This window comes from Rhipicephalus sanguineus, chromosome 1, assembly GCF_013339695.2.
Source record: "Rhipicephalus sanguineus isolate Rsan-2018 chromosome 1, BIME_Rsan_1.4, whole genome shotgun sequence".
In the NCBI taxonomy this organism is placed as follows: Eukaryota; Metazoa; Arthropoda; class Arachnida; order Ixodida; family Ixodidae; genus Rhipicephalus; species Rhipicephalus sanguineus.
Window position 1 is genome coordinate 231021146 of NC_051176.1, and position 23231 is coordinate 231044376.

The 23231-nt window shown below is 44.2% G+C and overlaps 1 protein-coding gene across 1 annotated transcript in view; it reads left to right on the forward strand.

Moving 5' to 3' along the window:
- The window catches only part of LOC119374170 (putative ATP-dependent RNA helicase TDRD12), a 177804-nt gene that overhangs the window by 18378 nt on the left and 136195 nt on the right, over window positions 1-23231 (forward strand). The window contains exons 4-6 of the mRNA XM_037644234.2: window positions 2333-2421; window positions 5248-5295; window positions 15810-15929. Coding sequence (XP_037500162.1) covers window positions 2333-2421; window positions 5248-5295; window positions 15810-15929 — 257 coding nt within the window. The remainder of the gene's footprint in view (window positions 1-2332; window positions 2422-5247; window positions 5296-15809; window positions 15930-23231) is intronic.

The following is a 23231-nucleotide window of genomic DNA, read 5'->3' on the forward strand; positions in this document are numbered from 1 at the left end:
TCACAAGCTTACCTAAGAGTCGCGCATACGGTGGGTAGCAGAAGTCACTGTCCGCGAAGTGCTTGCTGCACACGGTCGATGAAGGCGTGGAGCGCTTTCCCATTCTGAGCTTGCGATGCACTTCTTCTTCAGCTTTGCGTCCTTAGGGTAGTTGTGAAAGCTAACGTCTTTTTCACGAGCGGACGAAGTACACTGAGGCACAGAGCAGTACTTCACCATTGCGCACCACTCGTCGCGGTGACAAGCGGCCGCAGTTCTAAGAAACAAAGAGCTGTAGTTGTAAATGAACATTAAAAGCAGTCCCACGGTTGTTCGAACAGCGTCAGTAGCCACCATACGCAAGATAACCAACTGAACTGCTTTTTTGTTGAGATTTACCACAACGGTGGTTTCAACACGGCGCTGGGCCTACGTAGCAGACGAAAGCGCGCGAATCCCCGCTCTGACGTCATACAGGCGCCATTCGCAGCGCCGCCATCGGTCGCACACCAGGCCAATTGTGCTCTGACTGGAGGTGACAAACATGCTCATCAAGCACCATCCTTTCTGGCTTACCCCTACATTTTTTTCTTTGCACTGTACTCTTCGTGGGTCGTGATAGGATCTTGATAGGATTTTTTCCCACTTAGACTTTATGCCGGGTGTTTCTAGAAATGTGTCCGAAAGTTATCAAAAATCAGGAAAATGCGATCTTTGCTTGCTGCCGTCACAATTGCTTTTTCTGTAGTGGCAGGCATTTTAAGATGGTTAAATACATCATTTTGCAACTGTAATTAAGAAAGATAAGTTACCTTTTTAATTTGTGGAGTTAAGCAGTTGTCAAATGGGAGAATTGAAGTTCTTCATGCGAAGTACCCATCGCAGTTTTGAGATTTTGAAAAAGTCGCCTCTAGTAATTATTGGGGCATAATGAAATTCAACGGCAAAACCGAAACCGAAGTACTGATGAGCGTAACAAGCAGACGACCAGAATGACATCACTATTCAAGGCAATGGTTACAGAGGCATAGTTTTTCTGCGTTCGTTAACGTATGTGCGCCATGCGTGCTATAATTGCAAGCGCAGCCCGCACACCCATACAACGAAGTCGTTTGGTGGTTGATATAATGACTCCCACTCATTCTGGATATCTCAGAAGAATATGGCAGCTGCGCTCATTCGCGTTTCGGTTTCGCCGCTGAATTTGGTTTAATTTCATTACTTTGCAATTATTACTAGAGGCCGCTTTTTTAAAATTTCAAAGCTGCAATGGGTTCTTTGGATGAAGGACTTCAATTCTCCCATTTCACATTACCGCCTAACTGCACTAATTAAAATATTAATTAAATTAACTTTCTTAATTACTGTCCCAAATTATTTCTTTAACCATCTTGAGATGCCTGCGACCACAGAAGTAGTAATTGTGAAGGCATCAAACAAATATCTCATTTCTCTTATTTTTGAGGATCTTGGACACATTTCTAGAAATAACCGCTATACATAACATCAGATCGATGGCAGAATCATGCCTATTACAGATTCCTATTACAGCGAAATAAACTGCATGTGCTGTAGCCTATGGTGCAATTTTATGAAGGAAAGCAAGCAATTTGGCTGTGCTCTCCTGATTTGCCACAGTCGCACTTTTGTCAGTGAGAGCAGTTTTTGAAATTGCAATTTTGATTGAAATAGTCATTTCACACCTTGTGCATACAAATAAGAGCTTTTAGTTACCTAAACCTGTGGTGTCGTGATTGGACCCTGAATGCTGTACCAGCTTGCAATAACGCGAACTGTACTAGCCACACTGTGATTTCACTATCTGGTGAAACAATAAGAAGCAGAACACAACCATCTTCTGTGCTTCTAATGTCTTGGCTACAACTGCAGGTGTTAATGCTAGATACTAAAAGGAAAGACTGCAGTGATATTTATGATCACTTACCTTATGTGTTCTGCTCCAAATTTGAAATTTTCAGCTTTATAAATGTCCTTTGTTTCACCGTCAGCCTGCTTCAAATTCACCATATTCTGATCCAAACTGGGATTTTTCTGCTCGAGAAATTGCTTCAAAAGCTTGTCCATTTGTCTCGCTCCTGGAGTAAATGCTCGTATTTGTCACCTTTGGTGCTTGTCCACATGTCCACAGATGTGCTTTGCTTACAACGTTAATGGGCAACGAAGTAACTGACCAGTATATCCTCAACAAACTTTCTCTTCATTCTATGCCAATCCCCCTCCCCCTTTTTCTCTGAAAACCTAAGTCCTAACATTCTGACATTCAGGAGTGAATGGCTGAATATAATTCATTTGTATGAAACGTTCAACTCTTATGTGATTATTTTATTTCTAGATTGTTTTGGTGCGAAATCCTTCTGTGAAAGGATGGTATCGGGCACGTGTCAATATGATATTCGACACCATGACTGGCTACCAAGTTGAGTGAGTACAAAAAAAATTCATTTGCAGTGAACTTGAATTGGATTGTGAAAAGCAATTCGTATTTTTTATGTGAATGCTTGCTTGTAGATTTCTTTTTTAATTTTCCTGTGTAAACTCGTTTATCTCTATATATTTTTCATGACAGTTCAGTGGATTTTTGAAATTGAGATTTTGCCATTTTCGGGTCACTAGTGCCCTATGTGCTTAGACCGCATCATATGTTGTATATAAACACCTTAATGTTTACCTGAATAAGATTGCTCCCACATGCAGCAGAATTTACTGATGAGAAACTTATTACCTTGCATGCATGAGGAGGTTTCAAAATTGCATCTTGCCCTTCAAATTGCCACATTCATCCTCTACAGCATTTTTTTGTTAGGTGCAAAAAAGGAAAATGACTAGAATCGTACCAATAGAGCTACTCTTACTATGACCTGTTGTGTTAGCTTAGCGGCGTGGGTGTTAAGCTGCTTACCTTGAGGATGAGGGTTCGATTCCTTGTCTTGGTGACCGCATTTTGATGGGGGTTAAATGTAAAAACACCAGTCTACATGATTATTTAGGTGCATGTTAAAGGGCCACTAAAATGAAGCAACAAATCAGTTTAGATTGATAAATTGTACTGTGAGAACTCTAATGTTGTTAATTTCATCATCATATGCTCATTAGTAATGAAGCAAATCAAGGTCAAAGATTCATTTTTAAATTTTGCGCCGAAATCACCGCACCTGATGTCACGGATTTCAAAATGCATTTTTTGTATTTTGGCGACACTGGCTCTACGAAATTTTCTGAAACTTGGTCTGTTAAGTCTGTGGCCCCCTTGAAGGACAATGTACTTCACTTCTACTGATGAACTACGTAGGACCTAGTAGACGCCGTCAGAATCCATGACGTCATGACTTAGCTACAAGAAATTCAAGGTGGTTCAGCACCTGCATTTTCTTTTTGCGCGTTTTGTTGCCTAACAAGCGTCTTCTCGTGGCAAGCGTGGTACTTCTTGAATTAACAAAGAGTAATTTACTAGTATGAGAAAGATAGTTTTTTTTCTTTAGTGTCCCTTTAAGGAACCACCCAGTTGCTACCTAGTGGGGCCTTGCCATTTTGGTATGCAGTCATAAATATCCTGGGTCTCGAAGCCATTTGGAAGGAAATTAAATCGCATTGTTGCTTGTACGCAGTGGGATGTTGCCTTCCCACTTCGTACAAGCAACAATGGGATTGAAGGCTTGGGCTTCTTGGTGCTAAAGAGACAAGGACAAGAAAGTTCTTATGCGCATCTCTTTACCTTCATCTGCTTAAAAGTTCAATTGCTTGTTTTACTGACCAGAGGTGCTTGCTCTGGCAGACGATGACGTTCTAGAGAAACAGATGTTTAACATGGGCTTTGTGTAGCAATGTGCATGTATCCAGAATTTGAAAACCAGGGTCCCGGTATAAGAACGAAATTTCTGGTCAATGTATTGGCCGGTCCATTAGGCATTCTTAGTGTTTAATGGGTAGAAGTGAAGGCCATATATCCACTAAATATGCTGTGTGAATATTGGTGAACAATTAAATGTACCATGTGAAGCTAGTATAAATTATGCCACAAGCATACTGTCAGTGAAGGTTTACAGGATTTTTTTTTTTTAGCGGTGCTACAGGGGCCGTTTGCAAAACATGCAAGTTTTTCCAGTAATGGTGCTTTCCCACTGCAGTGGGAAAGCACCATTACCGTAGGGCTGACCTGCGTTAAAAATAAAATTGTCGTTGTGGTGCTGAACTGTGCTCTGGGCCTATGCTCTTTATTCTACATTTCAGCCTATTTGTCCGGGTAAAGTTGTATTCTAGATGCAAATAACATTGCACAAATAATCTTTAATTAATGGTCCCATACTACCCAACAAACTGGACTGATGAAATACAGAAGCTTTTAGGTATGGGAGAAACAATATTTCTTGCAAAGATGTTATTTATAGTTGTCCAGAAAATGAATCGCTATCAAATCTGGATATTTGTTTGACAACCCATGTATGGAGCTTTTGTACGTTGTTCAGCAACTTTAGTGTGAGAGTATTAACTAGCTCATTGTGTGAACCTGCTGTTATCGGAAAGCTGGCGCATAAAAATGGCACACAAGTTACGTCTTCATCTATCTAAATGAAAGAATGGCCACGGTTAGGATTCGATCCTCTGCAACTGCCACTGCTACTGCTTCGTAGGCGAGCGCACTAACCACTGCATCACCATTGCATTGCGTCACCATTGTAGCAGGTGACACTGATGAATCTCTTCGAGGCTGTGCACGTAGTTGGCGCCTGCCTAGTGGGTACTTCGCTAGATGGTGCATGGCAGAAACGGTGCCACTGTCGGCACTATGGAATCTTCATCAGCTGAAGTTTAATTACTCGTGTCTACATCATCAGCCGAGACCGCAAAGCGGGTCCAGAGGGGGCAGTTCACTGTTGAAGAAGTATGAGACCATGTAAAGGGAGCTGCTGCAGTGAAACGTTCAACACCCAAGCCCCCGTCAACTCAAAAGGCAGGGCGAGCACTGCGAGTTGCAGCGAAGTAGCGTGCACCCCCAAGCTACCGCATCACTAAACTCAGTGATATAACTCAGTGACAAGTAATGTTCTGGCATTTACACAGAATTGCTTAGTTGTCCCCATAGTTTATTTTTAAGTAAATAAAGTATTCGCTCTGGAGCTTGAAAGATGTCTGAAATAGCTTTTATTTACTTTGAGTTTTTGCTCAAAGTAATTAAAAGCTGTGCTTTAGTATTGATGCTAGTTTAATACACTATAAATGTATGCTTTTATTTGTGTCTTTTTTGGTCAGGGTCTTCTTGGTCGACTATGGAGAAACGCTCATGGTGGATCGAAAAGCGTACGTAAAGTTTACTTTTACTTTTCATTTCATGTAGGCTCGCCTTCAGACCATTAGTGATATGCTGATGTTCATTTTGGTGGTGCCTACTTGACTGTGCAGCTTCCTGTGTGAAGTTGTATTCTGCGTTATGTACTGATGCCCTCAATTCTTTCAGTGGCAAATTTTTTTTGCCAGATGTGAGCTCATTGGGTCAGCTTTTTAAATTAGATTTAAAATATTTAAAATCACTTACCATAATATCTCGCGCAAGCACCCCCCCTCTCTATTTTGGGATATTTGAAATATGCGCCAATGACCAAGCCAGCGCCCCCCCCCCCCCTCCCGAACCCGCCATTTTTACCTTTTCAGTAATTATCTTTATTCTCCTGACAAGGGCAAATAAAAACAATGAATGCATGTGTATTCACTAAAGCAGTTCATTAGAAGCATATGTGTGCATTCTTCTTAGAGGCTGTTTCGCCTTGAATATTGGTCCACGACCCGAGCAAGGACCCCCCTCCAAATCTTGTCGGATTATCTCTCACCCTAGGGGGCCGCTTTCTTGGGATTTTACGGTACTTCAAAATGAATACAGTAGAACCTCGGTGATACGAACCCAGCTGATATGAATTTTGGTCTAATACAAATTCAATTGTTTAAAACGGGCCAAAATTCGGATGTTCCGAACTCTTTTCCGAGTTGCGATGGGTGACACGATCTTTGGTACCGAAACTGTTGAGTGACAGCTGAGAGCAGTGTGCTCCAAAAGCTTTGGAAGTACATGTGCAGTCAGTGCACACACAGTCAGAACTGTGGTTATCATTTGCCACAACCGCTGTGGACGAAACCGCAGTTGCTCACGACGCGATCGTGTATAGCGACAATGAAACTCCGAAAATACATGTGCATCCAACGCTCACCGAGTCAAAATGATGGTGCTTTCCACAGCCGGTGCACACGAAACCACAGTCGCTATCAATGCGATCATTGATAGTGACTGTGCACCTCCGAAGCTACACGGCTGATGTAGTGGTAAGGCAATAAAGTCATAAAAAGGCATGAAGCGTTTCGGCTTTCCTGTCATTCTTCGCTTATGACTTTGATGGAGCGTACTTTGGCACTTAGCTTTTAGTTTTCCTCAAGCGAAGCTTTCATGCGCACATTCGTGGCAGCCACCGTCGCTTAGTGGTCGTTCGTGTGTGTTCCAGAAAGACATACGCGAGTTCTTTTGACGGAAATAAATGTTGTGCGCGTATATCGTGGTTTGAAAACTGATTTTGCTAGTTGCAGGGGTGAGACAGCTGCGCATATTGCGCATTTTTGATACGATTCCGTTTTCCTGCGCCAAGCTGCTCCAAAAGCATAAAAATTGCAAAAATTGCGCCGAACTGCGCCGAAACGGCCCCACAATCAAGAATTTTCAAGCCCGCGTCACTTTCAGCGTGGGAAAGCGTAACTTTAGCAGCAGCGCCAGGGATACGTTCGCAGAACACGTTAACGCGCCCAAGCGTGTCCTTCTACGCGCCTTTGTAATAGAGGCTTCCATAGTGCTGTGATAATCGCCTCTGAGCGGTTGTAAATATGTGTAGTGTCCGAGCGGTAACGACGTAGTGTCCGAGGGGTTAGGTTTCTCGGCGCTCGCGATGCATTTTTGAAGGCGGTCCCTCACGAAGTGGCAGCAAACGGTGGCGCAGCGCGCTTTTGTTATCACCTATTAAAAGCGTGCGGTACACTTGACGCTACGCCACCCGCGCAGCCGAGCAGATAGCTGAAGGTGCTTTATTTTAGGCAGTTTTCGAATAGCGTACGCTAAGTTAGTGTTAGCGTTTGCGGCCCGCTATTTCCGTCACTTAACGGGAGCCCGAAAGCGGTTAGCGTACGACGCATGCGCAGTTGTGCGAAAAGCCAACGCAAAGCTTTGCGTACGCTATTCGAAAGCTTCCTGAGGGTTCGCCCTTCAGGGAGGGCAAATATTAATCGCAGCGCCCCTCCTTCCGATTAAGTCAAAGTATGGGCGGTATCGACTTTGCCCCCCCCCCCCCTTCGCGCGCACGCCTATGGGGGTGGTCATACTGCGCATTCGTCGGTGGCCATACTGCTTTTGTTCTTTCCTGATGTTACGCGCGAAGGCGTCGCCGCAATCGCGTGCTAGTCGGAATCATTCATTGACCGTTCAAAGACATACTGCTATGTGACTATACAATTCTTGTGCAATCAGTTTTTATTGCGATAGCAATTATATGGACAGTCTCGAGGGGTTCTTGCCGTCGCCGTCATGTCCTTCCGGTATGAAGTCCAAATTGATAAGATCCCCCCGCGAATTGTATGTTATACAGCGGGTAAAAGCACGCGAGCAGAGGCGACGTACGCGGCCGAAGCAAACGAGCCGGCCCATTGCCGTCACTCGGAGGCTGCATGCGATAACATCACCACGCTCTGAAGGCCTGCCATCGAAGCAGACAGGAAACGCCCCGCCCGTTTTTAACAAGCCTTAAATGACACGAAGACACGAGGGGGGGGGGGTGGAGTGTCGCACGAGGAGCAACTTTGAACTTTGCGCGGTCGCGATCACTGGCACGCGCGCGCGTGCTCTCTCGAAAGCCATCACAGCGGGATTTTTTTTTTATTATTTGAGAAGTGTGATGTTTTTTCTTCTATTATTTTCAAATGTAAAGTGAACCTACTTGGAAAAACTTTTTTTTAATCTATTTCATATGTTGTTACCAGGGTTATATAATTTGCGTGGTTTGTAAAAAGGTAGTGTAGTTCATACCTGGCAATAATCTGTTAAAAAAAGCTTTCTCCAAAGGCTCTTTGAATGTTATGTGTATTCTAAGCCGATTAAAATATGTGCTTGTTCCTCCAAGTTACTAGAAATTTGTTTTTTCAAGCTCCAAAAACGACATAATAAATGCCGCTAACTGCTCCCAAACAAGGTTCTCCTGCTCCTAAATTGAAATTTTGCTGCTCCCAAAACTGCTCCCAAATCGATTTCAGCCGTCTCACCCCTGTAGTTGTTTGGTGATACAACATTTCAGGTGATAGAATATTTTCGCTCCCCCTTGAGATTCGTATCACCGAGATTCTGCTGTATATTCTAATTTTTTTATGTGGCCGTAAAGGGACAAAAGTACTTTTCATGGGTATAAAGTTAAACCGCGCTGCAATGAACGACTCTTCCACAAAATATTTGTAATTCCCCGTTAGCTAGCCATAGAAATCAATACATCAAAAGTTCTATTTCTGATGTGCTTGAAACACGAAGTGGAAGCATAAATAAAAAAATGGTTGTCACATATGGAGGGTGTGTTCACATCTTGCATGCTGGACATTGGTAGTCACTGATCTTAATGAGACAACAGTGCAAGGCCTCTCTACATTATCATAAACTGCATGCCAGAATTTGAAACTGTGCTACAGCCTCGGAACAACAAAATATATCAACACCATAAGTGCACATATAGGTAAAGATGTTGAGGTTAGCAGACACGTTGCGCCATCTGCATGGTTCAGTCAGGTGCCAACTTCACTCTGTCTTGTAGCTAATACGCTTTCTTGTGTGACAACTTCTATATGATACCACTATTGACTATATGATACCACTATTGAGTGAAGCTTTCTCAGTCTTTCATGGGTATGAGACATAAATCAGAAAAAAGTTTTTTCCCCCACAAGTTACATAGGATGCACTTGCTCAAATGTTTGCAGGTTATCTAAATATTTTTCAGTTAATTTTTGTTACAAAATTGAAATGGGATTTCACTACAAGTATGAGGACATTAATTTGTGCTTTGTTTACTCATTTGCTTTTTCGTTAAAGGCTCCTGCATGTACCTAACCTTTTTCAGTGATGCGATTGCTGCGCCAATTGCGCCAAACTTTAAACCTGCTACATGCTGCCACATTTCAGCAAAAATCGCATAATTTGTGCCGAGTGTGCACCAAGATGTCTTTTTTTCGGTGTTTCGGAGAGAAAAAAACGATGGCAGGCACTCGAAATATATACTTAAGTTACCGTTATAAATTGTGGTCATTGGAGCAGACAGGCAAGAGCTGTGTAGTTTAAAAAACATGGCTGATCCCTCCGTCATAGGAATCGGTATAACACGAAAGTGAAACGTGTCTTCACAGAAGTAGTGCTTATGATATATGAGAGCTTGTACAATGTCTATTCGTGTTTGGCAGCTATAGCACCGTTTGACGTGGATGCACCCATGTTGACAGCATGTCTCTATCGCGAAGGCTAACGCCCATGATCATGATTAAACCGCTGAGGTAGCTGACGGTGTGAACATATATTTGGACACAGCGAATCGTGAATCGCGCGTAAGGATGATATCAACAAGTTCATAATCAACATTGGTACCCGGTATGCACTTCTTCAAAGCGTCGTCAATTAAGGAGAGAAACGGCACGGTGTGCGCTTTCTAGTAATGGGTAGCCGACGCCTGTGCTCATGCATACATAACACACACTGCACTTCAGCAACGCGGGAGGTAGAGGTTCGTAGCCTGAGCCGCAAACGCGTGCGTCCCGCTGGCCTCTGTCTCGCAGGCGCTGCTCTCGCTCCACCAAGGCACGACATTCGCCCGTCGAAATCGCGTCCTTTCTGCAACGCATATTGCAGCAGTTTTGTTAGTCGGTGCTCTCGCAAATGAAGCAGTCGGCGGCAGAGAAATCCCGTTCGTGCACGTGGAAGCTGCACTACTCCGATGAGCCGACGCACGCATCCAAAGGCAAAGAACGTAACTGCGTCAAGGGTGCCTCGGCGACGCCAGCGCGGCCAGTCTACCTCTCTGGTATCGAGACGCTTTAACCATGACCTCCGATATCACGTGCAATCTCGGAGTAAGCGCTAGTAAGTGTCGATCGTGAAGCATTACTTCTTTTCACCTCTCACAGACGGCGGCACCGCCCCGCTCCGCCCGCCGCGAAAGAGAAGGTGTGAAAGATATAAGGCGCGTTCGCGCCGTGCCTAGCATCTCCCGAGTTGGCTTAGTCGGTAGAGCGTCGGGCGCTTGCCGTCGCGGCCGCAACGTCGTGGGTTCGATTCCCAGCGGGGTATCTTTTTCTTGGTTTTTTTCTTTCTCACCCGTTGGCGTCCATTTTATCAACGTCATATCCGTGACGGATGTACTTGGTGGACCCCGGCATAAAACACTTTCGTGTTAAAAATCTATCAATGCCAATAACTGCATGCTCAACAGATACTATTCGATTCAACTAATGGTGATGAGCAAGTCAATCGCAGTTGCCGCCTAGCTCTTGACTGAGCTTACAATAACGTTTATGCCTAACCACCATTCGTTCTACAACTTCGCCCATTGTGACAGGTCTTACCCAGCTACAGAAACATACACAGTGTATTGTAAATGGCGACTTCAGCACCGAAGCATGTGCCCTACCCAAACTTTTGCTTAGTGCAAATAGATGGCAGTGTAGGAAATCGTATAAGCTGGCAGGTTGTATGAGACCTTGACAAACTGACCTACACAGTGATGCCGTGGAGGGCGGAAGCTGAAGTTGCTATGTGTTCTGGCAGGCTTGCAGTATAAATAATTGTATGATAAAAATTTGAAGTTTATATACCCACCTGTACATGTGTAGACTCAATTCAGCCATTAATTCTGCATGTTGAATTTTCTGGCCGGGAGCAGAGGGAGGACCCTGCCAAACAGTGCCAACTACCCTGTACTGTGAAATTACATAGTCAAGTCAGGTAAAAATATTTACTGAATGTTGTGGAGTAAGGAAATATCTGGGTGATTCCACGTAAGATCGAACAAACGATGGCTGGTCGACCTCTCAAATTTATTTCAAAATTTTATATATTATTGCCTGATGAGTGGAAAGAAGAGATCCGCAATTTGTTTTGCCGCCAAAAATTTTTTCGAACCACAGGAAATCAATAATGACGAAGAGGTGGAGTGGAGCGCTCATCCGCTCTGCTGTTTTGGCCAACTTTCGTTATGAATTGCACAAAATATATTAAAGTTAGGTCGCTGAAATTTATTTACCTAAATATATGCATGTTTTTGCTTCTGCTCAGGTATTTTTAGTTTTTATGTGTAGTGTAGATGTTTTTATAAAAAACCTCAAAAACGGCCCAATCGGCAAAATTTTCTTTACTTTGAAGGTCTTTATCTCAAAAAAGCCTTGTAGCAGAGCGACAAAAATTCTGCATTACGTTCTTCGCATGCTTATCTACCAAACTGCCAAATCTTGTATTTATATAACTTTTCAGTAAAGAGATATGATCGGGCTAAGTTGAAGAAAACACCGAACAATGGAAACTTCTGACGACAATTAAAAAAAAACCCCATTTTTTAAATTTCTTAAACTTTGTCCACTTATTCTCCTCCACATCAGCTTTCACAATCATTAAAAACATGTTGCATAATGTCGTTTCACTAATAGTTACGGCCCCTCCAATGAGACCCTTAGGCAAGGATGGGCAATTCCGACTTCTTGCCCAGCAAGTGTATAAAATGCAGGCAGGATTGAATTTATTTTTATTAAAAGGCCAGCAGGTACGTAAAAAGTTGTCGCCGGCACTGAAGACGTTAATTTTGAAATATTTTGGTCACTGCAGCGGCCACGAGCGCGGAGCTACCGAGTAGGCGCGCGCGCACCCGAGATGCTCGTTGTAAGATACGGCGCAGTGAGAGCTCGTTCTCACGTCCTCAGACCGATTGAGTTCGAAACAGCAACACCTCTCGGGTGACTTGAACGCACGTGCACCGGTAGTCGCAGTGATCTGGTTAATTGCGTCGATTTCTTTTTCAGGGGGCATAAGAATGTCATCGTTAAACTGTGCGTTCCGTGAAGATCTTTCATTGCAGTGGTAGCAAAAGCACGCGTAGCACAAGTAGTCCGTTTCACTGACAGTCACTGATCTTTCGGGCGTTAAACGTTCCTTCAAAGCATTTATGTCTAGGTCGGTAACTCTGCGAAATTTTGGCTTCTTTGCAATAATTAAAGGAGTACTGACACGATTTTGAGACATCGCAAAAGGGACATTTTTTGCTTCGTTGGTATGCAGTGTCCACGCTGTCCACACGCCGGAGTCGGAGAACACGTATAAAATATTTTAATTTGACTTTGAAGTTTTCGTCGCTGAGCATTTGCAAGCCAGCCACACTGCAAGGAAATTATCCCGACAAGTCAAGACAGTTCCTCCGAGTTAGCGAGTGCTGCGTCCTACATGCAGCCTAAATCGTAGAAATCACTGTCAGGGTCACTGGACGACAATTCACTCATCGTTGTCTATTGCACCACGAGCAGATGACGGATTTCCCGCTAGTACGTCGCGAATTTCTGTATCTCCGTGACGTCACACTGCTATGAAACGACACTGAGAAGCCACCCCCTCGATATCGAAATCGAAAGTGTCTTTTTAAGGTGGCGCTAATTAAAATATATACGATGCATTCCCAGGCACCACAATAGTCGTTTTACGTTTCTCGACACCAATATTTTTATTTAGAGCAACAATCCGATTTTTTTTAAAATTCGTGTCAGTACTCCTTTAAGCTTCTTGTGCTTCGAAAGGTAGTCTCCACAATAGACTCATTCAGAGCTATACTTTCTTGTCATGAGACGCACAGGAGGAGTAGAGTAAGAGCAAAGCACAAGAACTATCCGCGCCGAATGAAGTGTGAACAGCGCACCGAAGGCGCGGCCAGTTCACGCCGTCTGCTGCCGACATCTAATATAGACAAGCGCATCCGGTTACCGATAGTTTTGCTTTTCTTTTCTTTGACAATCCATATTTTGCTTTGCCACTGGAGCGCCACGTTCATGCTTTCCACTGATCGCAACTGGCGCAGCGCAGTTTCTGTGGCAGCAGCGTGCGTGAAGCGAGCGCTCATAGCTCCTTTATAGAGTTTTCATCTTGCTTCCATCTCCGCCGTGTTATCAGCGCCTAGCTGAGATGTGAACAGAGGGCGGATAGAATAGCGAAGCTCCAGTGCACATGCGTTGAAGTCACCCGAGAGGTGTTGCTGTTTCGAACTCAATCGGTCTGAGGACGCGAGAACGAGCTCTCACTGCGCCGTCTCTTACAACGAGCATCTCGGGTGCGCGCGCGCCTACTCGGTAGCTCCGCGCTCGTGGCCGCTGCAGTGACCAAATAATTTCAAAATTAACATCTTCAGTGCCGGCGACACCTTTTTACGTACCTGCTGGCCTTTTAATAAAAATAAATTCAATCCTGCCTGCATTTTATACACTTGCTGGGCAAGAAGTCGGAATTGCCCATCCTTGCCTAAGGGTCTCATTGGAGGGGCCGTAACTATTAGTGAAACGACATTATGCAACATGTTTTTAATGATTGTGAAAGCTGATGTGGAGGAGAATAAGTGGACAAAGTTTAAGAAATTTAAAAAATGGGGTTTTTTTTTAATTGTCGTCAGAAGTTTCCATTGTTCGGTGTTTTCTTCAACTTAGCCCGATCATATCTCTTTACTGAAAAGTTATATAAATACAAGATTTGGCAGTTTGGTAGATAAGCATGCGAAGAACGTAATGCAGAATTTTTGTCGCTCTGCTACAAGGCTTTTTTGAGATAAAGACCTTCAAAGTAAAGAAAATTTTGCCGATTGGGCCGTTTTTGAGGTTTTTTATAAAACATCTACACTACACATAAAAACTAAAAATACCTGAGCAGAAGCAAAAACATGCATATATTTAGGTAAATAAATTTCAGCGACCTAACTTTAATATATTTTGTGCAATTCATAACGAAAGTTGGCCAAAACAGCAGAGCGGATGAGCGCTCCACTCCACCTCTTCGTCATTATTGATTTCCTGTGGTTCGAAAAAATTTTTGGCGGCAAAACAAATTGCGGATCTCTTCTTTCCACTCATCAGGCAATACTATATAAAAATTTGAAATAAATTTGAGAGAGGTCGACCAGCCATCGTTTGTTCGATCTTACGTGGAATCACCCATCTAATAATCAATGAAGTTACAAGTTTTTGTGAGACGCCAGTCTTTTATATGAAGATTGATTGCATTATTTACAGTAAGCAGTACGTGTATGTACTTAGAACGTTTCATTTTAGTTAGGTTAGTTTCCAAAAATATTGTAGTGCTATTTGTTCCAACTTCCAAAAGATTTCACCCAGGGCACTTATGTTTAATACTATACAGCGGTCAGGATTTATCAGCATTTCCAGCCCCTGCAGTGGCCTGTAGGAACCGGCTGGGAAACTATGCTGACACGCTATCTTGGTGTATCGGTGCTGCTTCTCGACTTCGGCAAAAGCTCAAGTTAAAGAACCTGTCTAAATAAAATGTGGCCTTTCATTCTCCCAAATTTCGTTGAATGCTGCGTTGGAATAAGGACGCAATATACTGATTATTTTTTAAACCCTCTATTTTATTAATAGCCAACGACCCAAAAGCCTAGCGAGTCTGTCCATAAAGTGCGAGATCATACACTTCACCATGCAACTCAAACGCCTAGGTTGCATTGAAAGCACAGACCTCTTCGCAATAGTTCTTTTCGGTAGTAAAAATAACGTGTATGGAAAATTCATGAGCTTGAAGCATCAGGGAAAGCCGCACTAAATAGCACATGAAAAGTGTATCGCGAGGAAATGTCGGGTGGCCTGATGTCACACATATATAGAAGTTTAGGGCTGTCCAGTGGAAAGCGAGGAACAGTGAGTTAATTTCACCTTTTGGGATACTGTTTTGTATAAATACGTTTATGTTACATTGCATATATTTATTTTGTTAAAGATGGTAAAACTACTCCCGCTTAGCGACTTTAAAACTTGTGTTCGCAAATGTGTGATCGAGAACTGCTCCAAATGACATATTTGCTGCTCCAAAGTGAGGCTTTAGCTATTCCAGAAGCTGCACCAAAGTTTTTTTGGTCGATCACATCACTGCTTTTTCATTTTTTCTAGGGATGGGTGAATAGTGAATTTGAGGTTCGAAGCGAATCTGAAGCGAATAGTGATTTGGTCAAATAATTTCGAATCGAATAGTTTGAATAGTATTTACCACATATTATTAAGAAAAATGAGCATTTTCGTCATGACCCTTGCACAATATTTTTAAGGATTGGAACTAGTAGGTATGAGTGAATGTCACTTTTTTGGTTTGAAATTAAGTAGAAGCAGCCTTGAATAGTATCAAGATTTGAATAGCAGTAGGGTGCAAGTTATAAGTGGTGCAATACATTACAATTTATAAATTACTATACTTAGCACATATAAGGCCATATAACATGCTTTTAAACTTTAAAAAATATGTACATTTAACCTTGAAGTGTGGCTTCGCGGCAGTGCAGATTTCCTCTGGATGGGTTGTTTCACGGCACAGTAACCAGACGCTGCAGTGAAACCACCTTTACAGGTGGTTATGTGCGGTCAATGTATACAATTCGTTCATTTCGAATACTTCGAAATTTCGAATAACCTAAATTCCTATCGAAGCGAATTCGAATACTGTAATATTCGTTCGAATATTCGAAACGCCCGAGTATTCACCCATCCCTAATTTTTTTCTTATTTGACAGGTTGCGCAAGGTGCCAAATAAAAGGATTCTTGAAGTGCCTTTTCAATGTGTTGAATTTTCGCTGCTTGGACTGAAGCCTGTGCGGTGGACAATCGACCCAGCAACCATTACAATGCAGTAGTAAGCACAATTTCATTGTTTCAAGTAGTAGTTTATGGTGTAACTGAAATGAGGTTTTATTATGCATGTGATATCAGGATGCTGGCTTCTTCTGTGTTCACTAAAATGAGCAATTCTTTTGTCACGTGTATTAAATGCGAAGCATTTCTTAGCGAACCTTTAGCACTTTGAGCGTTTCTATCGGTCGGTCGGTCGGTCGGTCGGTCGGTCGGTCGGTCGGTCGGTCGGCGGTCGGTCGGTCGGTCGGCGGTCGGTCGGTCGGTCGGTGGTCGGCTGTCGGTCGGTCGGTCGGGGGTCGGTCGGTCGGCGGTCGGTCGGTCGGTCGGTCGGTCGGTCGGTTCGGTCGGGTCGGTCGGTCGGTCGGTCGGTCGTCGGTCGGTCGGTCGGTCAGGTCGGTCGGTCGGTCGGTCGGTCGGTCGGTTCGGTCGGTCGGTCGGTCGGTCGGTCGGCGGTCGGTCGGTCGGTCGGTCGGTCGGTCGGTCGGTCGGTCGGTCGGGTCGGTCGGTCGGTCGGTCGGTCGGTTCGGTCGGTCGGCGGTCGGTCGGTCGGTCGGCGGTCGGTCGGTCGGTCGGTCGGTCGGTCGGTCGGTCGGTCGGTCGGTCGGTCGGTGTCGGTCGGTCGGCGGTCGGTTGGCGGTTTCGGTTCGTGTTTCAGTTTCGGTCGTGTCGGTCGGTCGGTCGGTCGGCTCGGTCGGGATCCGTCGGTCGGGTCGGTCGGTCGGTGGTCGGTCGTCGGTCGGTCGGTTCGGTTCGGTCGGGTGGTCGGTCGGGTCGGTCGGTCGGTCTGTCGAGTCGGTCTCGGTCGGTCGGTCGGTCGGATCGGTCGTTCGGTCGGTGGTTCGGTCGGTTCGGTGGTCGGTGGGTCGGTCGCGGCCGGCCGGGCCGGATGTTGGTTGGTTGGTTGGTTGGTTATGTCTGGGTGCTCTCATGATTGCCTCCTTAACCCTTTAATGCCTGAATTATGAAAGCGCCGAAAAAAAAAATTTGTTTTTCATTTTTCAGCTTTAAATAGCACCCTTAACTTAAATCAGCAGTTGTATTATCCAAAATGCAACGTTAATGCATACTTTTAGGTATGTCGCGAATTCGCGACAACCGGCACTTAAGCCAATAGTAGCTCAATATGTTCAATGCAACGCAAGTATGACATCGCCGCATCAATGAAGCGGATCTCTTCAGGGCGACGTAACTTGGCATCGTCATTTTTGGTAAATGCAAGTTTGACATTATTTCCTCCTACCAATCACGTGACATCGTGTCGGCCACCCTGTGTGCCCTAGACTCCGCCGCCCGGTAAAGCCGACTTCTTGGGAGCCGACAGAATGACATGAAGGTGTCGGCACCGAGAAATAGATCTAGCTCACCACGAGACAGAGCCAGTCCTTTGTTCGGATTTTTCTGCGTCGTAAACAGATTACTCTGCTGAACGATGTGTTCCGCGAAGGTGTCATAAAAATTCCTTGAAATATTCAATAGGAGCTCGGACAGTGTCACATTGAGGATGAGCTGTTTTCTAGTGTGGCACTTCCCGCTGTTCTTGACAGTCTTTTTTTTCCACCGCACTGCATGTTTTTGGAGAGGCACTAGCTTGGCTGGTCTACCACATCTTCGTCTTCATCCTCACTGCTCGATGAAGACACTCGTGCTTGTGCTTGAGGATCGACATCGTCGTCTTCACTGTCATTGAGACAGCTGTCGTCACTTTTATCTTCAGGTGGCAAGCGCATGCGAAGCCTTTTTTCCCCATAAAATGAGTGGAAGTCCATCATGAACTTGTCATACCAGCAGTCATCACTGACTGACTCAAATGCCGGATGTCGCAAATTCGCGACATACCACAGAAGCGAGGATTGCGCAGGAAATAACGTACTTCAAAACAACGTGACATGTCGTGTGCAACCTCTTGTATGGGTGCACATCGCAAAAATTTTATAGATGGAACTTACGTTCTCGCGCAGAAAACAACAAAGAAGCGAGAGCTGTTGCACATGCTTCGCGCTCTCCGGCAACTGACGCACAACACTGGGTTCCAGCTTGCAATGCCTTACATGCAATGGCGCTAGATGTCTCGTGCTGAAAGCTACGTTCGCCGCAAATACGTGACAGCCGCCGGTGAAGGCATCAACGCGTTTTGTCTGTTAATAAATCGGCGTTTTTCGGTACGTCGCGAATTCGCGACAATCGGCAGTAAAGGGTTAACTTAGCGTAAACAAAAATTGGCGTGGGAGGGTATGATGCTTTGATGAATATGACTGTCGGGTCATGACATGAATAATGTGAAAATCCTGTCGCTTACGTCGTCAAACCCTTTCCTCCAGACACGTGTGGCGCATACCCTTTTACCACGGGCCGCGGTGTACGGGTATGCTCCACAGCTGATTGACAGTTTATATCTACCCAGGAACGGCGAGAACAGACATTGGTAATTTAAATGTGAGAGCGTTAAGAAAAATCAGCAGCGTTGACCCGACGAATTGAAAGAAAAAAAAAATTGGGATTCCAGCAGGAATCGAACCCAAGCATTCTGCGTGGCAGTAAGCTATACTATCATAGAGCCATGGCAGGTCTAGAAACTCCTTTGGAAAAACAACCTATGCAGGTGTAATGTCGGTGCAACGTCAATTGTGGTTGTAGAGCTCGCTATCTAATTCCATAAAAAAAACAATAAACACTACATATGTACTCCTATCATAGAGGCGTCATATCAGATTAACGTTTTTGGTTCCAGTGTTGGAACCGCTTTTGTAGCAGTCTAATAAACATTAAATTTGTATTCCTTTGATTCAGCAAGCTATATTGAAGCATTGCTTGACCCTGGAGGAATACATTAACGAAAGTTACGTATGATATTCACATGATTACACCAGGAAGTACACTTAGTTTCGATAATACTGACGTATGTACTCTAACATGAGGGCTGACGTTACGTCGCAGCATGAGTTACCCTTTAAATGCCAGTGTTGTCGACGTGCCTGGTAAGCCCGTGATGTGCACACAGCTACTACACTTACAATAACACGTCGATCCACCTCGTAACGCTTGGCTCAAAGCCATAAAATATAGCATAGAAGTACTCGCTGACCGCTTCGCATGAAACCGATTCCCACAACGCGTGGGATCTGCTGAATTTTTATTCTCTTGGTTCGGAAGCATGGATTGGCTCCCACTTATGGTACATTTAGAAGGCTACTGAGTGTGAGCATTAAGTAGGCTAGTGAATCATGTTTATGTGTAGCTGCCTCCACTTTTCTGTTGGCAATTTGTGTAATGTGGTATCATAATAACACGCATTTCTCATTGTTTCCTGTACCTGTTAGTAACATTCTTTTAAAAGTTTGACGATCTTTGGAACTCTGCAGCTTTGAAAAACTTTTCCTGTGTCCATATGCTTCCAGTTGTCAATTCGCCCTTGCGCTGCCAAATACAAGCCTCCTGGTTAACTCAATTGGTAGAGCAACTTTCTCAAAAAGCCATTGTCCCAGTTTTGTACCCTGGACCAGGACGAATTTTTCAACTAGGAAGCTTTCCTTTCTTAGAAATCTGTGTGGATTTTCTCGTGCTACTAATGGTTGGATGTTAATTTGCTCTTTCATATCCCCTATGTAACTTCCTGCTCATGTTGGGACAAAAGATGGAAAGTGCTCGGATCATGTGACACATTCCTGTAACTCTGGTCATGCTTGACAGACTAGAAGAATTTTGGGGCAAACAACTGATGTGGGAGTAAAGTCTGATAGTGAGGTCACTTGATGATTACTTGGAAAAGTGATGCAGGGCCCTTTTAAGACAAAAGTAGGCCTTCTTCAGCCTGTATTTCTTGGTTATGGGCACAGTAGCCATCGTAAGAAACCCAACCTGCAACTTGTTTGATTTCCAAAATTTTTCCCTGTAAAATGATCGTACCCTCAAATTTAGGTAAATTTTTAAAGAAAAAAGCGTGATCATTATGCGAGTAAATACGGTAGCATTTTTGTGACATGGAGTCATCTTGTTTGTTGCGGCTGGTGGTGATTGATGTAAGAAAGGTCTAAGCATACTTCCGAATTTTGACCTAATCTCCCGATAGTAGGAATGCTATCTCGAATCTCCCGAAAAGTGGCCGAAAAGTCGAAACCTTCTACGTATGTCTGTCTTGGCCCCCGTTCCATGCATAGTTTTGGCAGGAAGCGTTGATGTGAGTTCTTAGAGAGTGTCTGCGTTAATGTGACGTGATGCAGATTGGTTATTTTGGTGGAAGAGGGCGTGCGCGCCACGGAGGCGGCGCCAATTGAGGCGGCCGCGGTGTGTGGAAATGTGTTGCGGGCGACCTTGCAAGGATCGCTAGCTACCACCACTGAAAACAGGTCTTTCTTGAGCGCGGCAGGCAGGCATCTTTCTAGAGGAGGCGTTGTTTGAAGCACGACCAGGTTTGGAGGGAGTTCAAGTGCATTTTGCACGCTAGGCCTATGCAAAGATGAAGTATTTGCAAGTGTTTCTGGACTCGTACACAGCTGAGTTTCCGTGCTTTGTGACTCTGTGACTCCACGAAATGGTGACAAGTACGGATTCTGTACCACGTGCGCCTGTTATGTAAGTGTTTCGTGCGGCGGCAAGGCCGACATAAAGGTGCGCATCGCTTCACAGAAGCATGACTCTAGGTGACTGCCTCATGGTGAAGGGTCACCATACCGGACATTTTTTTGAGCAGATGTATTGTGACAACTTTTTGAAGCTTGCAAAGTCCACAACTACCAGGTCCCTTCACAAGTAAAGAAGTTTGGTTCCCTCCACTACAAAAAGAAGGAGTGGAGTTTCTCATGATGGAAGAACAAAGAAGCTCAAAATAAACATCCTTACCCCTTTCTGATGTCAGTCTCCAGGCAACAACCCCCCCCCCCCCCATCCCCCCGCTGCGGTCTCCTGAATTTAAATGCTGCTAGGTTGGCAAGCGAGCACTCTTTTGTTTTATGTGCAGTAAAAAAATTTCTTGTTTGTTACGCAGTATTTTGTTTACAAGTTGGAAGGCATTGTAATGTTCTAATTATATAAACTGCTTTGTCAAAAAGGCGTGACAGCGTAACCTCCGTGGATTGCATGGAGCTTCGTAGGAAAGAGTGGCCGTTAGCGCAATGCACAAGGAGGCTGCCAGAGTCCAATACTTTTCTGGTCACGAAACTCTGCCGTGATGCTATGGGGGAGCTTCATACACTGCCTAAAGCTGCTGCGCCACTATGCCACAGAGGGCATGGTTCGCATGCGGAAATGCTTGCGCAGTGCTACACGAGCTCTGGTTGTGGTGCTTCCTGTGCATCTGCTGCACCATTTTTCGAGACAGCTGAAGTGTAGGTGTGGGATGACGATGCCGAACATGTGTTGCGTTGCCGGCGGGCGTTTTTGTTTATAACAGATTAGCAAAAAAATGCCGTTTGGTTGACTGAGTAACAAGGAGCGTTGCGAGAAATGGAAGTTGGCCTTACCACGGTGAGACAGTGGTGATTCCAATTTTGAATCAAAGTGCATGTGTGTGTGCATGAAACACATTGATGTTGGACATTGTCGCTGCCTGCAATTCTAATTTCAGCGGCGACGTTGTGTCCTTGGAATGTGAGAATCCAACGATGAAGCCTGTTCATTATTTCATGTCTTGTATCAGTGCCGTTCCTTTAACAAAGTTATTTGTTACCTGAGACATTCTCCTGTCTCTCTGCCTCTTGTTTTATAAAATAAACAAAATGTCGTCCTTGTTGCACGTTGTTTTTTCTCCAATATTCTTCTTCTGGTTGAATTATTATAAGATTATTGTGTTTTTATTCCTATTTTGGCCGTAATCAGAATGTAAGGAATAATATTGAAATTCTTTGTAAACCATTAACCCTTTGAGGGTTGAATTTTTTCGCAAAATGCACTCCGAAAATGTGCAACTTTTTCTATTGCTGAATTAAATTCTTCAGACGATTCTATTTGAGAAAAAAAATTGTCTGAAATTATTTTGCGTGATCGTAAGGTGACAAAAACATCATTTTTGTTGTTACATACACATGGTTTATTCGTAACATCAAGCAAATTCCTAAAAAAAACACTTATATAATTTTTTATAAACAAAAATTTTGTTGCATTATATTAAACATAGCTCACAGACATACAAAAAGACACTTGGGAAATAGTCCACATCGGAAGAATCACCACTCGACTCACTAGGAGCAGAGCAACCGGCGCGCACTTCCATAGCGTAAGCGAACTGCGTGAGTGAGTGCACAGAAGAAAGCTGAATGGTTGTGCGCCCGTCTGTAAAGCAAAACGAGTGAAAAAGCCTATTGTCTTATTGCCAACGCGACGCAGTTAGTTTTCCCGAGTCCCCAAAACAGGAGACGCAACCATGGCAGCATGGTTTGTGTAATTTCGCACTGCATGTAAACTGATGTAATCGTGCTCCAGGTAGCAATAAACTAGTGAGTAACAAGTGGTCACCCTTTGAGAGATTAGAAACAAGACAGCCATCAGCTTTGCGGGTATGAGAAGCGATAACCGCCCGAAGGACGAAACCGAAACCAGCTGTACTGCGCGCGCACTCGGATGCACGAGCAAAGGCCAGCACATCGGCGCATGAAAAAAATTCCACGTATTCCTGGAGTGTGGCAGCAGGTGCCAAGCAAGAGAAATGATCGAAAAAGGGGCACGTTTTAAACATAGAGGCAATGTTGTAGTACATGTATGGCAAAAACCCTCTAAGGGTTAAGGCTGTTACTACCTATTGGGCATTCAAAACCAAAATATCTAGAGTCGTCGTCCTTTTTTTTGTCGGAACCACGAGCAGCGTGATTAAGAGCAGTACTTACTTACGCTTCTATAAAAGATAGGGGTGCGCAAATATTCGAGTTTCGAATTCGAATTGAATAGTTCCTAATCGAATAATTAGATCCGACTTTCGAATAGCTAGCATTCGGAGTTTCGAATAATTCGACAGGACGAATATCTAAAACGCGACAAAGGCCATTGGTGCAACTTGGTTAGGGCAGGGCGGCTAAAACTAACGCTAATGTCGCCGTTTGTTAAACCTTCACTGACATCCTGGTTCAAAAGCGAGCGCACTTTAATCTTAAAGGAGATTATGTCATTTCCGCACGTAGAAAAACACATGAGAATACTGTCAAGTCCTTCACAACTTCGCTCCCGAAACGAAGGCACAGACTTCTTGCATAGTACGGTCGCATATGCCGCAAACGCCGAAAAACGACCCGACTTTTGCCTGCGAAACCTTCGGTGATTGGTTTAGCATGTAAAAATTTGTTCACGCTGGGCAGTTGCCACTGCCACACCGCACAAC